Raw genomic sequence first — 21,619 nt, 5'->3', positions numbered from 1 at the left:
TAGCAAGGCGACACGAAAATGTTATATTAACATTTTGATTTTGTTTTCTTTTTGTACGTGTAGATACTTTTTTAGGGGTGTCGGTCCAAATTTATAGCTTTCGGATTTTTCGGGGGTGGGCGGGGAGGGGTGGGGGGGACGGGGGGCTGGAATCAAGGTTCGCTCAAACTTTTCTACCTGCTTTCCGGGTCGGGGAGCGGGTTTATCAGCTGGAAGCCTGAGGACGACACTTGGCTGTATTTATACCTCACCCCCCTTTGCCCTTTGTACGTCAACACTGGCAGTCGTGCTTCATCGTAAAAACACTTTTACTCTCATAATCTGCATATATAAATATATATAAATATATATATACATACACATTGGTATATGTAGCAGCACTGGACACACACACACACACACACTTAAAGAATGAAGAACCTAATAATAAGGGAATGGGTGTCGTTTTCCCTTTTTTCTTTTTTGTTTTATTTTTTAATTTTTTTTTTTTTTTTTTTTTTTTTCTGCTAGCTTTAGGGTAAAAAAATTTAATATAAATACGATTACGGGGCAAGCCCGTAACGACAGCGTGAACACCCGCTAGCGTGAACGTGCAGTTGTTTTTTATTCTTTTATGTCAGCCGCATCCCTTTATTACATGTTATTTAAATCTACATAAATAACAATTATTATAATAAAGCCCGTATCACAGGGAAGACTTATTTTTTATTTTTGGTCCCTCAATGATTAGCTACATAGAGTGTTAGCTACTAGCGTTAGCATCAATTTGGCACACTTCAATTGGTATCACATGTGAAACAGCTTCAACTGCACAAATAAAAAGAAACACTTTCGAAATGTTTCAACTTTTAAATCTGAAAGACGGTGAATGTTTTTGTTAAAAATATGGATTAATTGCGATGTAATTTTTTGTTTTGTTTTGTTTTAGCAGGGGGAGCATTAGCTTCTGCCAACCCTCATGGTGCGTCCATGACGACCCCAGCTAATTCATTTTAATTTGGAACAAGCAGAACCTGCCCCCCCCGACACATGCCGCTGATTTTTATGTTTTTAACCTTTCTGGACCCCCCCCTCTCCTCCATGGACTATTAGTTCTCAATCGCTAAAGTCACTTCTGCGCATCCAGACCCATTTAATGGGCGCCAACCAGAAACCCCTCAAAGGACTCCAGACTGTCGCGGCCATGTGTTGTAGCTTCAGACATCAGATCCTGGAGGTCCAAAACAAGTGGATAGAAATATCTGGCTGCAGATCCGCAATTCGGATATTGATAAATCGTCCGTCTCGTGGCCCAGCTAGTTTGTGCAGAACAGTTTGGAACACCCACAGGGGCAATTTACTCTATGTAAAAGCCCAACAATCAGTCCGGTTCTGCCCGTAGTGTTGGCACTTAAGCCATCTTAAACTTAAAAAAAGAACATTTTCTCCTTTGTTAACAGTACCTTACTAGTTTTACACAATGAAGCAATTAATGAGGAGTTCAACCCAAGAAACAAGTAGTCCTCCAAGCCATACTCACTGCCAATCTTTATTTTCATTAAATGCCCCCTCCTCATCCTGTCTTCAACTCCATGTGTCACATCTTCTTCTCAGTCACATTGGAACAAAAAAAAAAAATTTTTTTTTTGTTTGGTTTTCTCTTTGGCACTCTTTAGCTCGGTTTATTTAAACATGACGTTTCGGGGGCAGGTTAGGATCGTGTTCCAGACATATGTAGCAACTTTTATTGCCGTCAACACCTTCTGCGCGGCTTTTCTCATTGTTGTTGGTTTTTGTTTTGTTTTTTTAAAGGGTACAAGATCTTTTTTTTATTATTTTTTGGCTGTATGTCATGAAGGTTAACTGGTCTCGGCTGTCGGTAGTTGTTTTTTGTTTCACGCCATCGTGACTCCTCGTGACAAAGGCCATTTGTACATTACACTGAGGAGGCCTCCTCAACCACACACGCTACCTCTCCCATCTGCCTGCACTGCGTCAAGACTGAAATGCACGAAAAGGCAAGCCGCATGCTGCGGCCACGAGGGATTAACCTGGAATCTGGACTGAAATTCACCACGTCTCACTTTGTGTCGGCATCTCCTAAACCCAAAGTGACAAGTAGAACCCGCTGCGGTGCTTTTAGTTTGCCAAAGTTGCCTGGATTCGGGCCGCTGTGTTGTGCCGGGCTGCGGCTGAATTGTGTCGTTCCGTGTTTCTCACGCCACCTGTAGGGAGATGCTCCACGAAGCCGGATACACGCCTGACCAGGTGCCAAAATTAAGCGCTCTGAGCGATATTTTTTTCCACATTTGATCAATCAAAGCAGGTGCTTGGTGTTTTATTGTCAATGATTAGTGTGGCCTGCAGTTACCATGGAAGTAGTGTTGTTCAGATGGCCTCTTTAAGTGGAAGTCTGTTATTGTTGTTTAATTTTGTAATGTGGAAATGTTTCCAAACTGGATTTTTTTTTTCCAAATATATGTATATGAATATAATGCTATAAAGTGCAGTAATAAATTAAAAAAAATCTCTTTCACATCAATACAGTAAAAACAATAAAACCGCAGTGGAATTAGTTGATTTTTGTTTGAGTCAAACAATTTTTGGATGTGAGAGCTTCACAAAGGCCATTTAACGATTTAAAAAATAGTATATCTTTATGATCATTGCACTCAAATGAAAACCTATTTATTTTTTAATTTGACAGTTCATGATACTGTCTGCCTTGAAATGTATGATTTGGCACAGTCATCTAAGATCAGCTGGGGAAAATTAATTTTAAAAATGCATTACTTACCTGAGAAGCCTGCAGGAAACTGTTTGGAATCTGGAATAAATTAGTTGAAAGGCAGTTATTTAAAAATATGGCCTAAATAACAGTTTGTGGATCTGATGGTTACCATGTTATTCCCCAACTGACCACTAGATGGCGCTCGGTTGCGAGGAGGTGACGAGAGCGCCATTTTATTTCGCGTAGAAGAAGTAAACCCACCACAGATTTCCGTTCTTTCGTCGTGAAAACATGGCACAGGGCTCGAAGAAGTTTAAAGCTCAACGACCGGCCACTAAGAAACCACAACAAAATAAACAGAAAGGACCGAAGAAAGGAGGTAAGGGATTATATTTCCATTTCACTTCGTGAAGATTGTGGAAGACCGGAAACTAGTTTTAGCTAACCGACGGCGTCACGTGACCATCACGTTGTTCGTGTCACAGCTGTGAAATACTGAATATCCAGCTAGAAATTGAAACGCAAAACTTTGTTGTTTTATTGCTACTTTGGTCATTTATATAAAGGATACGCGTTTGGTCACTGATAAAGTTTAAGTATGCCTATTTCGATTGAGTATCACTGATAGTCTATATAGTTTGCCATATTAACCCTTCAAGTTTCGGACAATGGGAGACTTATTTTTCTCTCCCCATAACGACGGTAATAAATATACAAGAATATTTCTCCTATTTTCTTTGTTTTTTTTATCCCTTCTCGACATGTTTGGAGAATCACCGCCTCATGACGTAGAATGGTGGCGATCGAGGAGGAGGCTAAACAGCGACCCCTAGTGTTTATCCAGAGCATTGCATCCAAATTGGCGTTTTCCAGGCGTTTTTATCATCTCGCGATATTTGGTTCCAGGCTGATCTCGCATTGTGTGGACTTCACTCTTATTTTTTACTGTATTTACGTGTATATTACTAACAGTTTCAGAGCATTCTTAAAATTGATGGTAATGCGGTGTTACACAGTGCCCCTCACTCAAAAATAATGCCTCTTTGAATGACAAAATGGTCCAAATATAGTATTTTTACAGGTAATGTCAGTGAGTAGGGAGTCAAGATAGCTCAAATGAATGCACTCCTTAATGAGACTTTCGGGAGCGGCAGGTAATGCGTATGTAAGACGGTATTTTTGTGTTTTGCTGCAAAGGGAGGATCATAGCACCCAAGAAGGCCCAGGTGGTCCAACAACAGAAGCTGAAGAAGGTAGGAGTTTAACAGAATGAATGTTTCTCTCACCATCTTGTGGAAGAGAAGAGGGATGCATAATGGTTAGCTCATTACCTTAAACAGCTTCTCTGTCACTCCCTGAAGGGTCTGGAGATTGCCATCAGGAACAAGATTGAGCAGGAAGTGACCCAGAAGGCCAGCTTGAAACTCCACAAGCCACTGAGTGTGGTTAAAGGACCTGATGGCAAAGGTGGCCAGGGAGAGTCCCGACCTGGAAGCAGCAGCAAGTAGCACCTGATGTGTGACAGTGTTGCAGCAGGCATGCACTGCTTAGCGTGGCGAGTCAAAATCATCTGTGGCAATCTGTTGTTTTTTTTTTTTTTCTCCCAACGTTATTGCCGATTTCATGCTTGAAGAAACGAGCAGTCGTTTTATGTACAGGAAATGAAACAAACATGACACAGCATAAAACTCCGCTGGAAATGGCCATTGCACCATGTTTTTTTCAAACATGAAATACAATGTATGTTTCCAATCACTGTGTGATTGTATTTAATAATGATTTAAGGTTTGAATACTTATCAGCCTGAAAGCTGTGTTTAGTATCACAGTGTGCAGTTTCTCAGTGATCATATGCACAATTTATTTGTATTTCGTGTTCATTTGTATCACAGCATACCTAAATCCTCCAGTGCTCGAAAATCCAGTGTCCTGCAGCAAAACCCGAAATTACTCCCGTGCGATCATCAGTAGAGCCTGAACCTGTACACCTTCTCCCCCATTATCTTTTTTAAATTGGTATTTGATTATACTCCTGGCCTTGGAAACTATCATTTGGAGGAGAAACACAGGCTTCTGCTACTCATACTCAGACCATGGTAACGCATGATATACCTGTGGACCCCTATTAGAATTTTGTAAATTATTTGTGCAAGCTATCATAAAAAAAATAGGCACGGTGACAAGGTAGTACAGCGCCTCGTCTACACATGATGGCTTCCTGTCTGATGAAAATACATTTTGTAATATTTTACAAAACATGTTGAGTCAGTTGTGTTTTTTGGTGCTCATTCCTTTGGCTTCTTAATTAAAACTGTACATTGAGTAAACCAGTGAAGAAACCTCATTTTCCTTTCGCCTGTCCCTGAACCTCATGTCCTCTTTCACAACATCCATCAATCTTCTCTTTGATTTTTATTTTAATTAACCTTCTGTACATGACCAATCCATCTCTGTCTGGTCTCTCAGAAACATCGAACGCGTCTGTCCCTCTGATGGACTCATTCCTGATCCTATCTATCCCCGTTACTCTCAAAACAAACCTCAGCATCTTCATCTCTGCTACCTCCAGCTCTGCTATTTGTCTTTTCCTCATTGCCACAGTCTCTAAGTTCCGCTTTTTCCTGCAAACAACCTGCATGTAGCGAGTTTGCACACTCAACTTTCAAGACGTCAATCTGCATTTTCTCATTGTGCACATCATGTGAACCTCAACTGTTTACGTTTCGTTTTGCAGTCTTTCTTTAAACTTGCAACCTGCTAATACGGTTAACATTTCTGTGCACTTTTTAATTCTGGCTGCAACGGTATGCTCATTATCTATTACTATCCATCTGGCTTCACTGTTGAGAGTAAAGTAAGGATTTAGTTGAACAGGGAAATATGTGACCAGTCTGGTGATATAACATATGAATAAATACTGTGACTCTTTTCCTCTATATCTCAAAACTTGAGAAGGAATTAAATATAAAAATGGTCCAACTGGGCCATTAAAAACTATAAAGTTTTACATAGTTAAATTAAAAAGTCACCCGGCTGATTTTTAGCACAACTGGCAACCCGACACCTCAGCCGCACATCTTCAATTTGTGAATGAATAGGCGCGTTTCAGCTGATTTAAAAAAAACAAACCAAAAAAAAAAAAACAACAACCCTCAAACCGGAAGTAACTCTCCCGCACGCGCTACTCCGGGGACTACTTACTTCCGCCTCACCTCGTTCGTACCGCAGCACAACTGCGCATGCGCCGCTGCTCCTTCTTAGTTCCTCGGGAGGAGCCGCGGCGAAATCTTCAACCTCTCTTGGATACACGCACACACGCACGGGGCTCCGACTTGTCCGTGTTTTTTTGTTTGTTGCAGGAAAAAACGAGCTGCACATCATCACGATTGGCGGAAAACAACGAGTGAGTTGCACAACAACAACAACAACAACAACAACACCCTCGTGTTCATCGAACCTTCGCGGTGTCCTTAATACACTCGGCGTTCACGGAACGACGTGATCGTGTCGCTTTCGTGGGTTCGTTTTGCGTGTCGATGGACAGTTTGATCCGAGTGACAGCGCGTACCCGTGCAGCACACGCACACTCCCATGTTTCCTGCACACTTCCGGCAGTTGTCGGGGTCAGAGAGTTGTGGATCCACCCCACCCGTGGGTCTCCATCCTCAGCCCGTGACCTCTGACACCTCAGGTCGTGAAAGTGGATGGGAAATAGAAAAACACTCCACTGAATGTTTGTGTTAAGCAACAAAAGAGAGGAACTCTTTGTCAATGTTATTTTAGCCCTGGCCAAATTCTTCATACACAGAAACAGGATGCAAAAGTGTTCCCCCAATTTTATGTTCTTAATAAACGATTTTGAATTATATAAAGAATCCTTAAAACTTATGGGAAAATCCAAAAACCCAAAAATATACAGTTTGATGTCTGACATTCCTTGTGAACCACAAAGGTAAATACATATTATATTCCCCTTGCAATTTATTTATGTTTTTTTTTTTTTAATTTTATTTATTTTTTTCCTTTACTTTATTTTTCTTAAACATTTCTCACAAACCTTTAATACTGTTAACATTTATGGTTAAGTGATTACATACAGAACGAATGTCCTTATGTCTTTTGCTTCCTCATGCCCGGTTGATTCATTGACATTCGATTTTACTTTGCCATGTTTGTTTGTACATATGTATATCTGTTCATACTATTTATGTTCAATTTAAAAAAAAAAAAATGTTTGTGAAATTTCAGGACTCTTCTGTTTTTAGGTTGCACATTCCAGTCAAGACCGGTAAACCCCCATCTTATGGCGCCCGGGAGGCCCTGGTTCCCGCAGGTTTGCTGCCAGGACGCCGGCGCCACCTCAGGTTCTGACCCAGACCGGCAGGAGCGCTGGGGCGAGCTGTTCGATCAGCTGGACCTCAACAAAGATGGACGCATCGACGTGGCCGAACTACGGGCGGGTCTGGCGGGCCGGGGTCTGTCCAAGGCCTCCGTGGAGAGGGTAAGATATCACACACACACACACACATGCACACAAATGGCTCTCTGACATGATCAATATCAATCTACTCATACTAGCCTGACCTCAGTGTGACCTCATCCTGGGCTTTGCATATGATTAACTTTGTGTTTGTGTGTGTGTGTGTGTGTAAATCCTGTAACCGTCTTGATACTTTCAATCCAGCGGGCCGCTACTCATGACATACATACTTATCTCTCCCACTGTTTGCCTTGGGTGTGTGTATGTGTACATGTGTGTGTTTGTGTGCATGCGCCGTCTATTTTGGTTTCACGAAGCAGGACGTTGTAAGGTGAGAGCGTTAACCTTTGCCGTCCTTCGCCTCACAAGCAGATCGATGTCCACCGAACAACTTTGGAGCGAAATTCTCCCGTGTGCATTTTCATTTTGGGACCAAAAATAATCGCCTGGCAATGTTATTGGAATTAAGATTTAATTAATCAGTATGTTCTGGTCTCTTGTGAATGATTGGATGTCTTTCTATGTGGCCCTGTGATTGACAGGTGACCCGTCCAGGTTAAGCCCCGCCTCTCGCCCCCATGACATCCGAAATGGCATATTCCCAGAATGTCGGGACATTTGTTTTCTTTTCACCTTGCGGCCTGGCTCTGGTTTCCAGATGGTGGAGGCCGGGGACACCAACCGCGACGGGGTGCTGGACCTTGAGGAGTACAGCCAGTATCTCCGCAGACACGAAAAGCAGCTCAAACTCATGTTCCGCCGCCTGGACCAGAACAACGATGGTGGGTGGCAGACCACGGGAAACAAGGGAAATCATAAATACATCATTTATGGGAAATGTTTCAATAATCATTGTATTTTTTTTTTTTTGTGTGTGTGTGGGGGGCGGGGGGCTGGTGGATTTCTGCAGGTAAGATCGACGCAGCAGAGATCCAACACTCTCTCCGCGCCATCGGCGTGAACATCAGCCTCAAGGAAGCAACCAGAATTTTGCAAAGGTCAGCCAGAAATATCTCATAATTTCCCCCAGACATTGTCTCAAAACATCCAAAATAATATCCAATAAAGTACGATACTAGTATCCGAACCATTTATATTCAGTTGAATGCTAATAACCCCCTTTTTAAGCTAATTCCTGTGTTTTTGTTTTTCAATAGATGTTTTTTATCCTTGTAAAAAACGGTATATGCTTAAAAAGACTCATTTGAATGCGTTGCAATGACGTGAATTTAAAACCACGCGGAAAAAGTTTTGGATGCGTGGGGCAGCAGCAAAGCTCAGCCAGCAATATCTCATTATTTCCCTCAGACATTAACATCCAAAATAATCTCCAGTAAAGTAAAATATTTGTTTCTCAGCCTTTTACATTCAGTTAAATGGTCATAATCTCCTTTTAAGGTAATTCATATGCTATCGTATGTTAACAGAAGCCTAAGAGACACAGTTGTTGTTGTAAACAAGATATGCTTAAAAGTGCTTATGTTTGAAGGGGTTGCAATGACATGAAATTAAAATCATGCGTAAAAAGTTTTGGATTTGTGAAACAGCGTGAAACACTCGTGTTCCTCTGAATTTAACCGTTGTTCAGCATCGACAAGGACGGCACCATGACCATTGACTGGGACGAGTGGCGTGACTACTTCCTGTTCAACCCCATCGCCAACATGGAGGACGTGGCGCGCTACTGGAAACGTTCCATGGTGAGTCCACGATGAAACACACACACAAACACACACACTGTGACGATGGAATCTCATATGACTATTTTTAAATGCTAACTAAAACAGCTAACTATGAGCACACAGATGACACAAACCTGGTTAGAAGTTCTGTCTGGAAAAACAGGATGTCTGTATTATTTTTTTTTTCTATATTTCATGCTCTCGTCGTCCTGCCTCCAGTAGATGCTGGATATAGGCGAGCAGCTCACCGTGCCGGACGAGTTTTCCGAGGAGGAGAAGAAGTCCGGCTATGTGTGGCGGCATCTGTTGTCTGGAGCCTTAGCCGGTGGCGTTTCCCGGACCGGAACCGCCCCTTTGGACCGCCTCAAAGTCTTCCGGCAGGTGGTTGAGAAAACAATGTTTCAATGCAGAGGGACGGCAGGCGGCTGATCTCGTTTATCCCGCCAGGTCCACGGCTCGTCTGCGTTTCAAGGGAACGTGCTGAGCGGCGTCCGCTCCATGCTGACGGAGGGAGGGCCGCGGTCGTTGTGGAGGGGCAACGGGATCAACGTTTTGAAAATCGCCCCGGAGACCGCCGTCAAGTTCACGGCCTACGAACAGGTTCGGCGAGACTCTGCCGTCCTTTCTCATCTAGCACTCTGGCCGAAAAGCTCGAGCTGTTCTTTCGTCTAGATCAAGCACTGGATGTGCGGCAGCAGAGACACTAAAAGCCTGAGGGTGTACGAGAGGTTCCTCGCCGGCTCCTTGGCCGGAGCGACGGCTCAGACCGCCATCTACCCTCTGGAGGTAACTGTAATAATAAGAATAATACATTTCAATTAAGACTTGAACTCCACACCTAAGGATTCCTGCAGACATGTACAAATACACATAATTCAGATTTAAAAGAAACAGTAAAAATCAAAACGATGAACGTGGCAAAGTCCTAAAAGTAAAAAAATAATAATAATTATCCGTACATAATCCCACCCAAGCTTCTTGACTGTTACACAATGTTGATGCTGTTTTTTTTTTTTGCACTACTCAGCCACCTCCATCTGTACTACTCTCATCTGTGCAATATTTATATTTATACATTTTAGCCTTTGATTTTTATCACTTATATATCCTACTGTACACATGTTATGTCTCTCACCATTCCCTGCAAAAGGCATTTCTTTTTATATTTTTGTATTTTATTGTTGTTTATTTGTATCTATATCCTCTCTTTGCATATCCTTTCTATTATTAACATTTGCACACTTTACTACCCTGTAATGCTGCTGGGACAATTGAATTTTCCCGTTGTGGGAACCATAAAGTCTAGCTTATGTTATTTTTCTATTCCTCTTTTTTGCTCCTCTTTCTTTTCCGAGGACAGGTGCTGAAGACCCGCCTGACTCTCAGAAAAACCGGGCAGTACTCGGGCATCGCGGACTGCGCCAAGCAGATCCTGCAGAGAGAAGGCGTGGCGGCCTTCTACAAGGGCTACCTGCCCAACGTGTTGGGGATTGTCCCGTACGCCGGCATCGATCTCGCCGTCTACGAGGTCGGCAGGACCCGAGGGATAGATCTCGCTGGATGTCTCTCCAGGCGCATTCACTCTCTTCTCGCCGTCTCTTGTTTCCAGACCTTGAAGTTTGCCTGGCTGAACAGGAACAGAGGCGTGGCCGACCCCGGTGTCACGGTGCTGGTCGGCTGCGGCGCCGTCTCCAGCACCTGCGGGCAGCTGGCCAGCTATCCCTTGGCCGTGATCCGGACCAGAATGCAGGCGCAAGGTCCGAATCCAAAAAAAAAAAAAAACAACCAAGCCTGGCTGATATTCATTTGCCAATTTTAGTTATTTCCTCAAGGAGGTAGTGTCGTGAACCTCGAGACTTAAACCATTAGCTGATATGATTAATTAGCACTTCAACCCTTTTATGTGTGAATAGAAGACCCAATTTCAAAACACTCTTTCTCTTCCGTCCCCCAGCTTCAGTGAAGGGTGCCCCCCGGCCCTCCATGCTGGCCTTGATCCGCAGCGTCGTCGCTCAGGAGGGCGTGGCCGGACTTTACCGAGGAATTTCCCCCAACTTACTCAAAGTCGTTCCCGCCGTCAGCGTCTCCTACGTGGCCTACGAATACACGAGGATAGCCCTGGGAGTGGACATCGAGGGTAGGCGTGTAGGGAGAGGGAATGGGTAGAGGAGGATTGGATGGTTTGATGTGGCTCCGCAAGACTGATGCCATCAGATGGCGATGCATGATGGATGTCCCGGATGAACTGTGGATGAACCCTGCGGTCGTAAGGATGGATAGACCACTGATGGAAAAAAAAACAAAACGTCGATTCCAGGACCATCTTCACGCTCAGGAATTTTCAAGTGCAGTGTGTTGGATTGCATAACCGCACGACAGCAGGTGACACGGGCGCGAAAGCTAACATGCTAACCTCTTCTAGCTTCTGCGTTTGCGTGCATGGACGTGCTGGAGAAAAGACGGCTAACCCAAAGACGTATCCAAAGTTGAGGAACCACAAAAGGATTATTCTGATTATTTCTCCTCACAGATGGAATCTAGAGAAGATGGGAGACTGGTGGCCTGAAGTCGCCGGTGGTGTTCTAGTCCAAACACTGAGAGAGAGGTCTTAAGGAGAGGGAATAAATACTTCCTCTTGAATGTTAAATAAAACGGCGCAAAGATGGTTCCCCGTAAATCTACTCCCATAGGAGCTGCTGTTACTGAGAATAGCTGCTACACTGTCCAGTGACTTTATATTTACCCTGGTCTCAAACTGCTGCTGCCCTATCTGGAGGTAGAGAGGACTCGCCATGGCCTGATTTTAGGGGGACAGTCTTTTTTTTAACCTTCTTAAAATACTTTGTTGTTTTCTACTGTATTTGAACAACTTGTGAATTCACACTAAAGGTCAATATTTATTGTGACACTGTGAGAAGAGGCATTTAAAGCCAATCACTGTTTTGTTGTATCAGTATTTAATTTCCAGTGTTCCAATAAATGCAAAAATGGGTGAATTTTGCAATGAAATTGTGTTTATTTATTTTTTTGTTTCCTGAAGACCATAGAAGGAGATGTCAAAATATAGCTGTTTTTTTTTTTTTAATTGAAAAGTCATCTAGGACCAAAACTGGCAAAAAACCCAGATGAAATTAAACTTGCAAAAAAAGTGAACTACATAAAAACCCAAAACATACAAAAAGTGTGGAAAATCAGTTAACAAATTGGGAACATTTTGGATTTTTGAAATCCAAATGATCAAAAATGTTTATTTTTGAGATTAAGATTAGTGGTGCTGTTTCTGATAGTTTTGAATACTTTCCTTTAACCTTTCCTCTTCTAACACAATGAAAGCTGAAATTTGCAGATATTATGCACACACACTCTGAGCTTTGACTGTTTCATGGACACACCAACTCATGGGTTGCGCCACCCAAAAACTGCACTGTACTCTGCACTTTTCTTACTTTAAACCACTTAAATCACTGCAACTTTTTTAACTTAGACACTAATGGTGATTCCTTTGTCATACTTGCTGTGTGTCATATTTTTTTCTACCACAGCAACGTGGGTCTTAGAACAATTTCACATTTCAATCCTCTGTATAATAATAATAATGATAGTAATGAGATGAGATGAGAGATGAGAACAACTTTATTAATCCCGAAGAAAATTGTTGTGCCAGAGTTTCACATAAAAAACATAACAGTAATAGATAATAGTAGAAAGGAGAAAGAATAAGAAATACAATGAAATATGAATTGTATTGTAATTGTATTGTATTGTATTGAATTATTATTGTATTGTAATAATAATAATAATAATAATAATGAATATATTAATCCCCGTGGAGAAATTCGTCCTTGATTGATATATTAATCAAGTGGGGAACTTGATTTTATCATTGTTATTATTATTATTGTTGTTGTTTCGTTATAAGTGGGCCGGTGTTGAATCTGGAGCCGTGTCGTTTACCCTCCGGACCACAAGGGGGCGCTGTTTCACCCCCCCCCCCAGCGCTCTCGGAGAGGAAATCCCGGGCGGAGGAGGTGTTGCGGGTGCATTGATTGGTTTATTTTAAGCAGCGAAGTTTGCCGGCGTGGTAAAGCGATATCTCACATTGGTGTCCTCCGTACGCTCTTGTTACAGCCTTCCCGCTTCTGCGCAGCCCGACCCGGCCGAAGCCTCTCCAGCCTACCCCCACCCCCCCTCCCCTTGTGTCCCTCCGCGCCTCGCCGAGCAGCATGTCCGAATACGGCGCTATGCCGACGAACGGAGTCGGCGCCGGGATGAAAAAGGACGCTTTCGCGGACGCCGTGGAAAGAGCCAGGCAGGTAAGGCGACCCCGGACGCCCGGCGAGCTACGTTAGCCGCTGGGGAAACGGGGGCTAGCTTGTTCGCCAGTGACGTTAGCATTAGTTGCGAGCTAGCTAGCGGTGCCATTTATTTGTTTGGCCAGCCCGCCGGGTTCAAGGAGCGGCAGGGAAGAATTATGGGATGCGCCGGGTGCAGTTTCATACACGTAGTGTTATTGTTTACAGAAACCGGGTGTTATTATATTTTATTTTTTTACGTCACCTGGAATTTTGACGTGAAGTTGGAAGTGATTAGCGTTAGCTGCCTCTTGGAGCTGTGGCTGCGGTGTGTTACCCTCTGCAGGCAGGGATAACGGAATGTAAAACACGGAATGTAAATAAGTTTTAATTCTGGACACGAAATGCGGAATCGGTTTAAAAGATTACATTTTGAGAAAATCCCGCAGCTGTAAGACAAGTGTGGCTGGAGAAACGAGAGGCTGCTTGTTGAACCGCTAGCCCGATTACCGGCTACAAACAGAGAAGCGTGTATTGTCAGAAATGAACTTTATTAAATCGCAGTTGGTGCTGGTGTCATTGGTCCAAGTGATGGCAAATCGGTCGTTATTGTTCTTTTTCATTAACAATGCATCTCGAAATGAATGGGAAAAAAGCATGTTTAACATCGGAGAGTCCCGGAGGATGCTGTGGCTTTTGTCTGATCAATGAACTTGATCGCTTATGAAGTTTTCCCGTTTTAATTTGTGATTCAAAATTGTCATTAAGAAACTGTTTGAAATTCCAAAGCCTCTTTTTTTAAAAGAAATAGTTCTTTAAGAGATTCTTAATAGATAATACTCTAATAGATAATAATCTAATAAAAATACAAGACTCCTGTCCTGCAAGGGTTTAAATAAACCCTTCCCCCTGATAAAATGACTTTTTACTTCCTGTCAATTATTTTAACATTCCCAAATCTTATACAGGTGCTGTGTTTGTACTTTTGTTTGTCCAATAGGTTGCTTACCCGATATTAAGTGTGTTTTCAAGTGAGGTTGCTTGATCTTGAAGTTTATTTTTTTGGTTGAAATGCGCCGTTCATGTTGTTTATTGCTATTATTGGCTTCAACACAAACGCCTCCGGATTGCATTTGCTTTTTTTCTAGATTGCTGCGAAAATCGGTGGTGACAGTGTCCCTATCGTGAGCAACAATGGGGGAGCGGAGAGCTACCCGTACACGGCGCAGAAGAGATCCCTCGAAGAAGCAGGTAAAAGATCAGCATCAAAACATGACAACAGCGCTCTTTTTGCTGTGCACTTTATTGAGGACTCACTGCCCTCTCTTTGTTGTTTTATAGATGAACCAGATGCCAAGAAGGTAGCATCGCAGAGTGACAGAGAGTCTGCATTGTGTACGTCAAACTTTTTTTTTTTTCCCCCACAAATACAAAATCAACTCCCTATTCCAGCTGCTAATAGCAATCTCCTCCCATGACAGCCATCGGAGCCCAGCTGGCTGCTCTGTCTCAACAAAGGTATGAAGTGACACACTAATGTTTCTTTTATGTGACAGAAATTAAATTCTCTATTGTATAAGTATTGTTATTCATCTGTCTTTAGCGGCAGACCGTCCACAATGACAGAAGAATGCCGGGTACCTGATAGCATGGTCGGTCTCAGTGAGTACATGCTGATATGTCTTTTTTTTTAAGAAAAAAAATTTAAAAAAAGGTCACCGTGTTGGGAGCTGTCTAACTAAAACTACAATTGTCTTCCTAAAAGTCATCGGCAGAGGCGGCGAACAGATTAACAAAATACAACAGGATTCTGGCTGCAAAGTCCAGATTGCGCATGGTAGGTTTTTACACCAAGTCCACAGGTTTTCATTGCATTACCAGCTGTTTTGGGTGCTTGTTTTTGTTTGTCTATTCACTTTTTTTTTTTTTTTTTTTGTAATGTACAGACAGCGCTGGTCTTCCAGAAAGGAGTGTCTCTTTGACAGGGTCTCCAGACGCCATACAGTAAGTGAATGTTTATGCGCGGAATGCTTTATGAGCATCAGCATGGTCTTCAGTCCATCCTGCCCCATAATAAATGTGTTTTGTGAGAATCAAAAGTGTGGAACCTGTTTAAAAGCAGTGAACTGCTTGTGTATGGGCGTTATAAAGGGATTTAATAATTTTATTAAAAAAAATGAGTGGACCACACGCCACTGGTTTAGTGATAGTTTAGATTACCATTAAATAAGTTGCTCCTTATGACACCAGTTAAGTTAATATGCCTTCGAGTTTAGGGGGCAGGGTCTGCTGCGTGTTTTGATTTCTCTGAGTGTTGTTTAGAATGTGACCAACCAGCATTAAATCACGATAAATCGTCATGTCAGCACATTTATTTTTCAAACTGCCACTGCTGCTGATGTACAGTCGTGGCACACAGATTTACAAGGTGAACTCAGGCAGCTTACTGGCTGGTTGACTTGTGCTGTAACAATTATCATTTCAACCCTCCCTCCCTCCCAGGAGAGCCCGGGCTCTTATAGATGACATCGTGTCACGGGGTCACGAGTCGACCAATGGGCAGGCAGGATCCATGCAGGAGATGATCATCCCTGCGGGCAAGGCCGGCCTCATTATAGGGAAAGGAGGCGAGACCATCAAACAGCTGCAGGTGAGACGCTTGAAGCTCACTCTTCTCATCAAGTGCAGTTCGGTTCAGTTTGCGTTGACGCAAGTGGCCGAGAAAAAAAGCGTTCAAGTGCCCTGGGAAGAGTACTGCATGTTAATATAACCCTGTGTTTGCATAACCATCTTCTGCTCACAAACTCGTAGGAGCGGGCGGGGGTCAAGATGATCCTCATTCAGGATGGTTCTCAGCCACCGAATGTCGATAAACCACTACGCATCATCGGAGACCCCTACAAAGTTCAGGTGCCCTTTGCTTTCCGTGCAAGATAGGATTTGGAAAAACCCAGAAATGCCCCCTTTCCTCCGTCCAGCTTGACTCACCGTCAAGTCTTGTTGGTGTTCGTAGCAAGCAAAGGAGATGGTCAACGAGATCCTACGAGAGCGGGATCACCCGGGTTTCGCCGAGAGGAACGAATACGGGTCGAGGATGGGCGGCGGTGGCGGTGGCATTGATGTAAGTAACCTGTAAAATCGATAAATAACGTCTCAGTGACAGGAGGGGGCTATGGGTCCCTAAAATCCACATCCCCGAAGTATAGTGTGAGACAGATTGAGCCGATGAGGATTTATACGCCGCCTCGTTAAACTGCAGCTACAGTTGCTTGTGTTGGACTGAAGCTTCGCTGGCAGGCCAGCAGACTCCCTTGTGGGATTGGAGAAATGCCACTTTAAAAATAAACGGTTGGAGAATAAAGTGCTTGTACTTTGATAGAATCTTCTTTCATTTGATCATGACGTCAATCGGCTCGGGGTTTCAGTTTCATTCGGTATTTTTACCGTGTCGTCCAATGTGTGGACGTTTGCCATTTTACTCTTCCCAGAGCTGAGTCGTGAGAGTGTGTGTTTTAAAATCCCCAGATTGCTGTTCCCCGCCACTCTGTTGGAGTTGTGATCGGCAGAAACGGCGAGATGATAAAGAAGATCCAGAGCGATGCCGGAGTTAAGATACAGTTCAAACCAGGTGAGCTGCCCTCACACCTCCTTTGCTTTCCCACTATTGTTAGAAGGTCACTAATGAGTCACTTGAACTTTGTCTCTTCGTCTTTTGTTCCTCCTCTCCTCTGATGACGCTCCTGTGACGTTTTTATCTTTTTTTTTTATTTCCCTTTCAGACGATGGCACGGGTCCTGAGAAAATCGCTCACATCATGGGTCCGCCGGACCAGTGTCAGCACGCCGCCTCAATTATCACTGACCTGCTACAAAGTATCCGCGCTCGAGAAGAGGGCGGGCAGGGGGTAGGAGGAGATACCTCGTACACTGATGTATTGACCTCGTGAGCCGTCGGTGTTAAACTGAGCTTTGCCGTTTTGAAAAGTTAGCTCTGACACGAGCGCCGTCCTTCCCTCCGTAGGGTCCCCCGGGGCCCCCCGGTTCAGGTATGCCGCCCGGCGGGAGAGGACGGGGTCGAGGCCAGGGGAGCTGGGGCCCGCCGGGCGGGGAGATGACCTTCTCCATCCCTGCTCACAAATGCGGGCTTGTGATCGGAAGAGGTGGGGAGAACGTCAAATCCATCAACCAGCAGACGGGCGCGTTTGTGGAGATATCCCGTCAGCCGCCACCCAACGGCGACCCCAATTACAAGCTGTTCACCATCCGAGGGTCTCCACAGCAGATCGACTACGCAAAGCAGCTCATAGAGGAGAAGATTGAGGTGACAAGGGGAAAGCGTAGTTAGATAGACTGCTCAAAATCATTTACATATTGAGTGTGGGGGGAAGAAAAAAAAACAAGTTAATAAAACATTATGTTAATTTTCTCTCCCCAGGCTCCCTTGTGTCCCTTAGGGGGTGGTCCAGGTCCAGGCGGCCCCAGTGGTCCCATGGGTCCTTATAATCCCAACCCTTATAATCCAGGACCTCCTGGCGGGGCCCCTCAGTATGTACAACCCCAACTCAGACGACTTGATTTATTTATCGCTTTGGAAAGAAGACCGCTTGATATAAATCAATGCTATAATGGAGCCCCTCCTGTTTTTCAGTGGAGCTCCGCCTGGGGGTCCCCAATACTGCCCACAGGGATGGGGAAGCACCTATCAGCAGTGGCAAGGTCCAGGACCACAAGACCCCAGTGAGTACCCCCTTTTTTTATATGTTCTGTACCCCTTTATAAATGTTGACAATGTTTAGGAAACCGCCACGCTTCCAAAACTTTTCCTCTCTAATTCGAGTCTCTGTGTCTTTCAATAAAAAAGAGAATGGGAAGGAAAACTGACCAGAACCAGTTTTTCTCCATGGCAGGATTCTGCTAAAGTGATATTGCCATCTGATTAGGACACCTACGGTCAGGTTTTCAGGAATGTTGCTGAGGGATTACGTAGCTCCTCGGGCAGGGGGACGTGTTCCATTTTGCATCGCTGGGATGGAGGGACTTTTGCGTTTCCTCGCTCAGTGTGCATTTCAATATGACCTAATTCCAGATATGCAGCAGACAGTGGCTGGAAGTCAATTGTTCCTGTATTACGCTGCGTTCTTCAGAACACCATTCTGTCAATTTAACAATGTATTTCCCCCAGGTAGAAACAGATGCCTTTTAAGATGCTCTCTGTGCTACGACTTAGGGTTTTTTTTCATTCCGTTGCTGTCTGAATTCCTTCTCCACCCTCTTCCCCGCCACTTGTCCTGTCATCAGACAAGGCACCAGCAGACCCCAATGCAGCATGGGCAGCATATTATGCGCAATACTACGGCCAGCAACCAGGAGGCGCTATGCCGGCCCCGGCTCCAGGGGGCTCTGCAGCACCGCCACCTCCGGCAGCGGCAGCAGCAGCACCACCACCAGGAGGAGGAGGAACAGCACCCGGTGACCAGAGCCAACCGGCGCAGACTAGCGCAGGTCAACCAGACTACACTAAGGCTTGGGAAGAATACTACAAGAAGATGGGCATGAGTAAGTAGTGAAATATTAACAACTAACAAGTAAACTGTTAATTACAGTGGAACCTTGACTTACGGGTGCATCATCTTATTGGTTTTGGAGATGTGAGCCGACGCTCTGTCTATTTTTGCTTTGTAATACGAGGGGAGATCTGAGTTACGAGCGAGCGGGAAGAGCGTTTGACACCAATGTGGTGTAGCCTAGCAAAAATGATTGGGGTTTGCAGGGTTTGCATGTTGTGGACTGTTCTATGAAAAGGTGATGAAGATTTGCTGTTATTGAGATGTTTGGTGCAGCAGACGGCCGGAACATCAACGGATGAGGCATCAGAAGAGTCATTCGAAGACAGTCAAAGATGGTTTGATCATTTTAAAAAGTGGGCCGTTTAGCAATTTTAGCACTAAAATGTTGCATAGTGTGCAACGTAAAATTAACAATACATTAAGTGTGTAGCGAGTAAGTTAAGGGATTTTAATTTGATATCAGAGCGAATTGTGTTATAAGCTCTGTCACAAAACAAATCCAACTCTTAAGTCAAGGTACCACTGTACTCTTTGTTGCGCTTAAGTTCTTTGGGCACTATTTCGTTTTCAAAAGATTTTACATGGCTGAAATATCAATTAGAAACTACCAAGAAGAAAACAAAGATTGTGATTGATTTGAAACTGTTAAGAATATGATCTCTTGCAGAATAAGAAAGGGAATGGTTTTCAAAGTGTTTGATGCTCAAGGAGTAAAAGAACAGTTGTTTTCTAATAATTTCTTGGTTTAATCTAATGTCAACCTTTAATTGTCTTTGGAGCCCCTAGTGGCATCAATTCTGCTGTTATCATTGATATTTGGTGATGGATTTCCAACTGGACATTACAATATATAGGCTCTGAAAATATTTCACTTCAAAGTGTTTGAAATACAAATTTCTCACCTCTCAAAACTTCCAGTGTAATGGAAACTCGAAAGGGAATTCCCCAACCCAAGGCGAAAACTCTTGCTTTTAAGCTTAATCAGCAGGCAGCTATCAAATAACTAACAAAGGACAATCACCAGTGCGAGCTATTATATTTCTAAGTTATTTGAGATGCATATTTTATCCGGACGACTCTATTCGGCGATGTGTATTGAAGCTCGAGGTGTGTCTGTGCACAGCCCAGCCAGCTGCAGGGGCAGCAGCTGCACCAGGTACCGCGCCGGCAGGAGGCGCTGCGGCGGGAGGCCAGCAGGACTACAGCGCCGCCTGGGCTGAGTACTACAGACAGCAGGCGGCCTACTACGGGCAAGCGGGGCAGCCGGCGGGGCAGCCAGCAGCTCCACAGCAGGGACAGCAGGTAGCACTACCGCGGGGACACACAGAGGAATTTAACTACTGATCGTCCGCAGAAACCCTCAGCTTTACTGGTCAAGATGTTTCCTAGCGGGGTCTTTTTTTTTTTTTTTTTTTTTTTTTTTTTTAACAGAAATGACCTGAATTAATACAACAAGGTCTGCTGATTGTTTTTGGTTGATGGGTCATGAAGGAAATCTTAATTTTTATTTTAGTTTTGTCCTCATAAGTTTTTTTTTTTTGTTTGTTTTTTGAAAACATGAGCCTCACAACTGTTCTTACTGAACTTGAAAAGAACACGGCATGGATCTGTATATGTGGTAGCAAATATTGAAGAAATTGCCCAATTTCTTTGCATAGAAATAACTGAATTCTTTGTTTTGATTTGTCCCTTCAGTTCAGATTTGTTCCCCAAATTTTTGTTTTGTTTTCTGAAAGTTGGGTGGTTAGGTTGATTCTCTGGATATATATATATATTTTTTGTTCCCTCCTCCTGATAACAATTTTCCATCTTACCTCTAACAAGACAAGATTGTGGTTTTATCATCCACCCTGACATTTTCTTATTGCAACCTTTGAGCTGACTGATTTTTAAAGACAAAACTGAAGAGAGGAATATAAAGAAACAAAGAAGGGAAGATATTGATACCACGCATTGACCAAGGCACTTGGGATGGCATTCAGTTTGCTCTTCACCTCACCTACCAATTGAAATAAGTCTACTTTTTCAAGACATTGTGAATTAATCATCCGCTTGCACGGTAGCATCTCCACAACTGTTCACATTTCATTTCTCCCCCTCCAGCTCTGGTTTTCTGAGGGTAAAACTGCAGTATTTTAAATATAACCAAGAAATTATGAAATGATGACAAATGATCTTTTTGTTTCCTGGGGGCCGGGGGTAGTACTTTTTAAAATTAATTTTTAAGGATCTTCCCAGTGTTTAAAGTTTAAAAAAAAGATGTAGGTGGAAATCTCCCCCTGCAGTTATGTTTTTTTTTGTTTTGTTTTTTTTTATTTTAATCACAGTAATTATTTTAGTTTAGGGGGTTCTGTGTGTGAGACTGTATACAGTGAATGCTACTGAACAGGTGTGTGTGCGTGTGCGTGTGTTTGTGTGTGTGTAAATTAGCTGTAAAAAGACACTGTCCTACAGTGTATAGGCCGGTGATGTGTGCATGCAGGTATGTGTGAGTGTACCCCCCCTCCTGGTTATTCCCCCCCACACATTTTTTTTTGAAGATATCTATTGTTTTTGTTTGTTTGTTTTTTGTTCCAATAGTTTCCGTCATTGTATTTTATGTTATTTTTTTACTGCTTGTTTTTAAATACTGAAAAATAAAAACGATTGAAATCTACCATTTTCCTGTGTGTTTTTATGTGTGTATTCAAGATTCACAGTGTTTCTCATCACATGTACAGTCTGGAAACCTGTTTCCCTGAACAACGTAATTCTTATTTCACTGTCCACAGAAAACAAAAAAAAAAACATTGCAATGCCATTCAGCTCATTATCAACAGGATGTGCAAGTTGAAAGAAAATGCAACCTGAAATGAAAAGCAGTTGTATTCACGGGATGTGCAAATTGAGA

The 21,619-nt window shown here is 43.4% G+C and overlaps 3 protein-coding genes across 6 annotated transcripts; all 3 read left to right on the top strand.

The window, feature by feature from the left end:
• The first annotated feature begins 2,937 nt into the window (after nucleotides 1–2,937).
• On the top strand, nucleotides 2,938–5,036 carry c35h19orf53 (chromosome 35 C19orf53 homolog). Its single transcript, XM_086142665.1, has 3 exons — nucleotides 2,938–3,089; nucleotides 3,908–3,963; nucleotides 4,072–5,036. The coding sequence occupies exons 1-3, from the start codon at nucleotides 3,002–3,004 to the stop codon at nucleotides 4,216–4,218; spliced, it is 291 nt and encodes a 96-aa protein (XP_085998791.1). The 5' UTR covers nucleotides 2,938–3,001; the 3' UTR covers nucleotides 4,219–5,036.
• A 149-nt stretch (nucleotides 5,037–5,185) lies between these two features.
• LOC147213870 (mitochondrial adenyl nucleotide antiporter SLC25A23-like) lies at nucleotides 5,186–12,131 on the top strand. 3 transcript variants are annotated; one of them, XM_086142663.1, is made up of 12 exons: nucleotides 5,186–6,112; nucleotides 6,958–7,210; nucleotides 7,848–7,971; nucleotides 8,100–8,187; nucleotides 8,778–8,889; nucleotides 9,094–9,252; nucleotides 9,319–9,471; nucleotides 9,544–9,657; nucleotides 10,232–10,399; nucleotides 10,481–10,628; nucleotides 10,826–11,008; nucleotides 11,402–12,131. In XM_086142663.1, the coding sequence occupies exons 1-12, from the start codon at nucleotides 5,949–5,951 to the stop codon at nucleotides 11,410–11,412; spliced, it is 1,677 nt and encodes a 558-aa protein (XP_085998789.1). In that variant the 5' UTR covers nucleotides 5,186–5,948; the 3' UTR covers nucleotides 11,413–12,131. The 3 variants fall into 3 exon arrangements, with proteins under 3 accessions (XP_085998789.1, XP_085998790.1, XP_085998788.1); XM_086142664.1 differs by lacking the exon at nucleotides 11,402–12,131 and having other exon boundaries at nucleotides 6,975–7,210; nucleotides 10,826–11,176; XM_086142662.1 differs by lacking the exon at nucleotides 11,402–12,131 and having other exon boundaries at nucleotides 10,826–11,176.
• A 911-nt stretch (nucleotides 12,132–13,042) lies between these two features.
• Nucleotides 13,043–21,385, top strand: khsrp (KH-type splicing regulatory protein). Of its 2 annotated transcripts, none has more exons than XM_086142902.1 (17): nucleotides 13,043–13,184; nucleotides 14,312–14,414; nucleotides 14,505–14,558; nucleotides 14,645–14,681; nucleotides 14,767–14,825; nucleotides 14,929–15,000; nucleotides 15,110–15,167; nucleotides 15,666–15,813; nucleotides 15,975–16,073; nucleotides 16,177–16,284; nucleotides 16,689–16,791; nucleotides 16,943–17,094; nucleotides 17,184–17,483; nucleotides 17,598–17,707; nucleotides 17,811–17,899; nucleotides 18,461–18,718; nucleotides 19,853–21,385. In XM_086142902.1, exons 1-17 carry the CDS (start codon nucleotides 13,095–13,097, stop codon nucleotides 20,071–20,073), a joined length of 2,061 nt encoding a protein of 686 aa, XP_085999028.1. In that variant the 5' UTR covers nucleotides 13,043–13,094; the 3' UTR covers nucleotides 20,074–21,385. The 2 variants fall into 2 exon arrangements, with proteins under 2 accessions (XP_085999028.1, XP_085999029.1); XM_086142903.1 differs by having other exon boundaries at nucleotides 13,044–13,184; nucleotides 16,943–17,067.
• Nucleotides 21,386–21,619: the final 234 nt, after the last annotated feature.

The sequence above is a fragment of the Fistularia commersonii genome, chromosome 35, assembly GCF_037954325.1.
Source record: "Fistularia commersonii isolate RoL2024-O1a breed Wild chromosome 35, RoL_Fcom_v1.0, whole genome shotgun sequence".
In the NCBI taxonomy this organism is placed as follows: Eukaryota; Metazoa; Chordata; class Actinopteri; order Syngnathiformes; family Fistulariidae; genus Fistularia; species Fistularia commersonii.
This window is presented reverse-complemented; position numbering and strand designations above follow the sequence as displayed.

What these genes read in the sequence shown, in the direction of transcription:
- c35h19orf53 (XM_086142665.1), top strand. Translation starts at nt 3,002, where the DNA reads ATGGCACAGGGCTCGAAGAAGTTTAAAGCTCAACGACCGGCCACTAAG. An exon ending in GAAAGGACCGAAGAAAGGAG is followed by an intron (nt 3,090 to 3,907) that starts GTAAGGGATTAT and finishes TTTGCTGCAAAG; the next exon opens with GGAGGATCATAGCACCCAAG. An exon ending in AACAACAGAAGCTGAAGAAG is followed by an intron (nt 3,964 to 4,071) that starts GTAGGAGTTTAA and finishes CACTCCCTGAAG; the next exon opens with GGTCTGGAGATTGCCATCAG.
- khsrp (XM_086142902.1), top strand. Translation starts at nt 13,095, where the DNA reads ATGTCCGAATACGGCGCTATGCCGACGAACGGAGTCGGCGCCGGGATG. An exon ending in GAGATCCCTCGAAGAAGCAG is followed by an intron (nt 14,415 to 14,504) that starts GTAAAAGATCAG and finishes GTTGTTTTATAG; the next exon opens with ATGAACCAGATGCCAAGAAG. An exon ending in CAAAGTCCAGATTGCGCATG is followed by an intron (nt 15,001 to 15,109) that starts GTAGGTTTTTAC and finishes TGTAATGTACAG; the next exon opens with ACAGCGCTGGTCTTCCAGAA.
- LOC147213870 (XM_086142662.1), top strand. Translation starts at nt 5,949, where the DNA reads ATGCGCCGCTGCTCCTTCTTAGTTCCTCGGGAGGAGCCGCGGCGAAAT. An exon ending in GCTACTGGAAACGTTCCATG is followed by an intron (nt 8,890 to 9,093) that starts GTGAGTCCACGA and finishes TGCCTCCAGTAG; the next exon opens with ATGCTGGATATAGGCGAGCA. An exon ending in GCCTCAAAGTCTTCCGGCAG is followed by an intron (nt 9,253 to 9,318) that starts GTGGTTGAGAAA and finishes TTATCCCGCCAG; the next exon opens with GTCCACGGCTCGTCTGCGTT.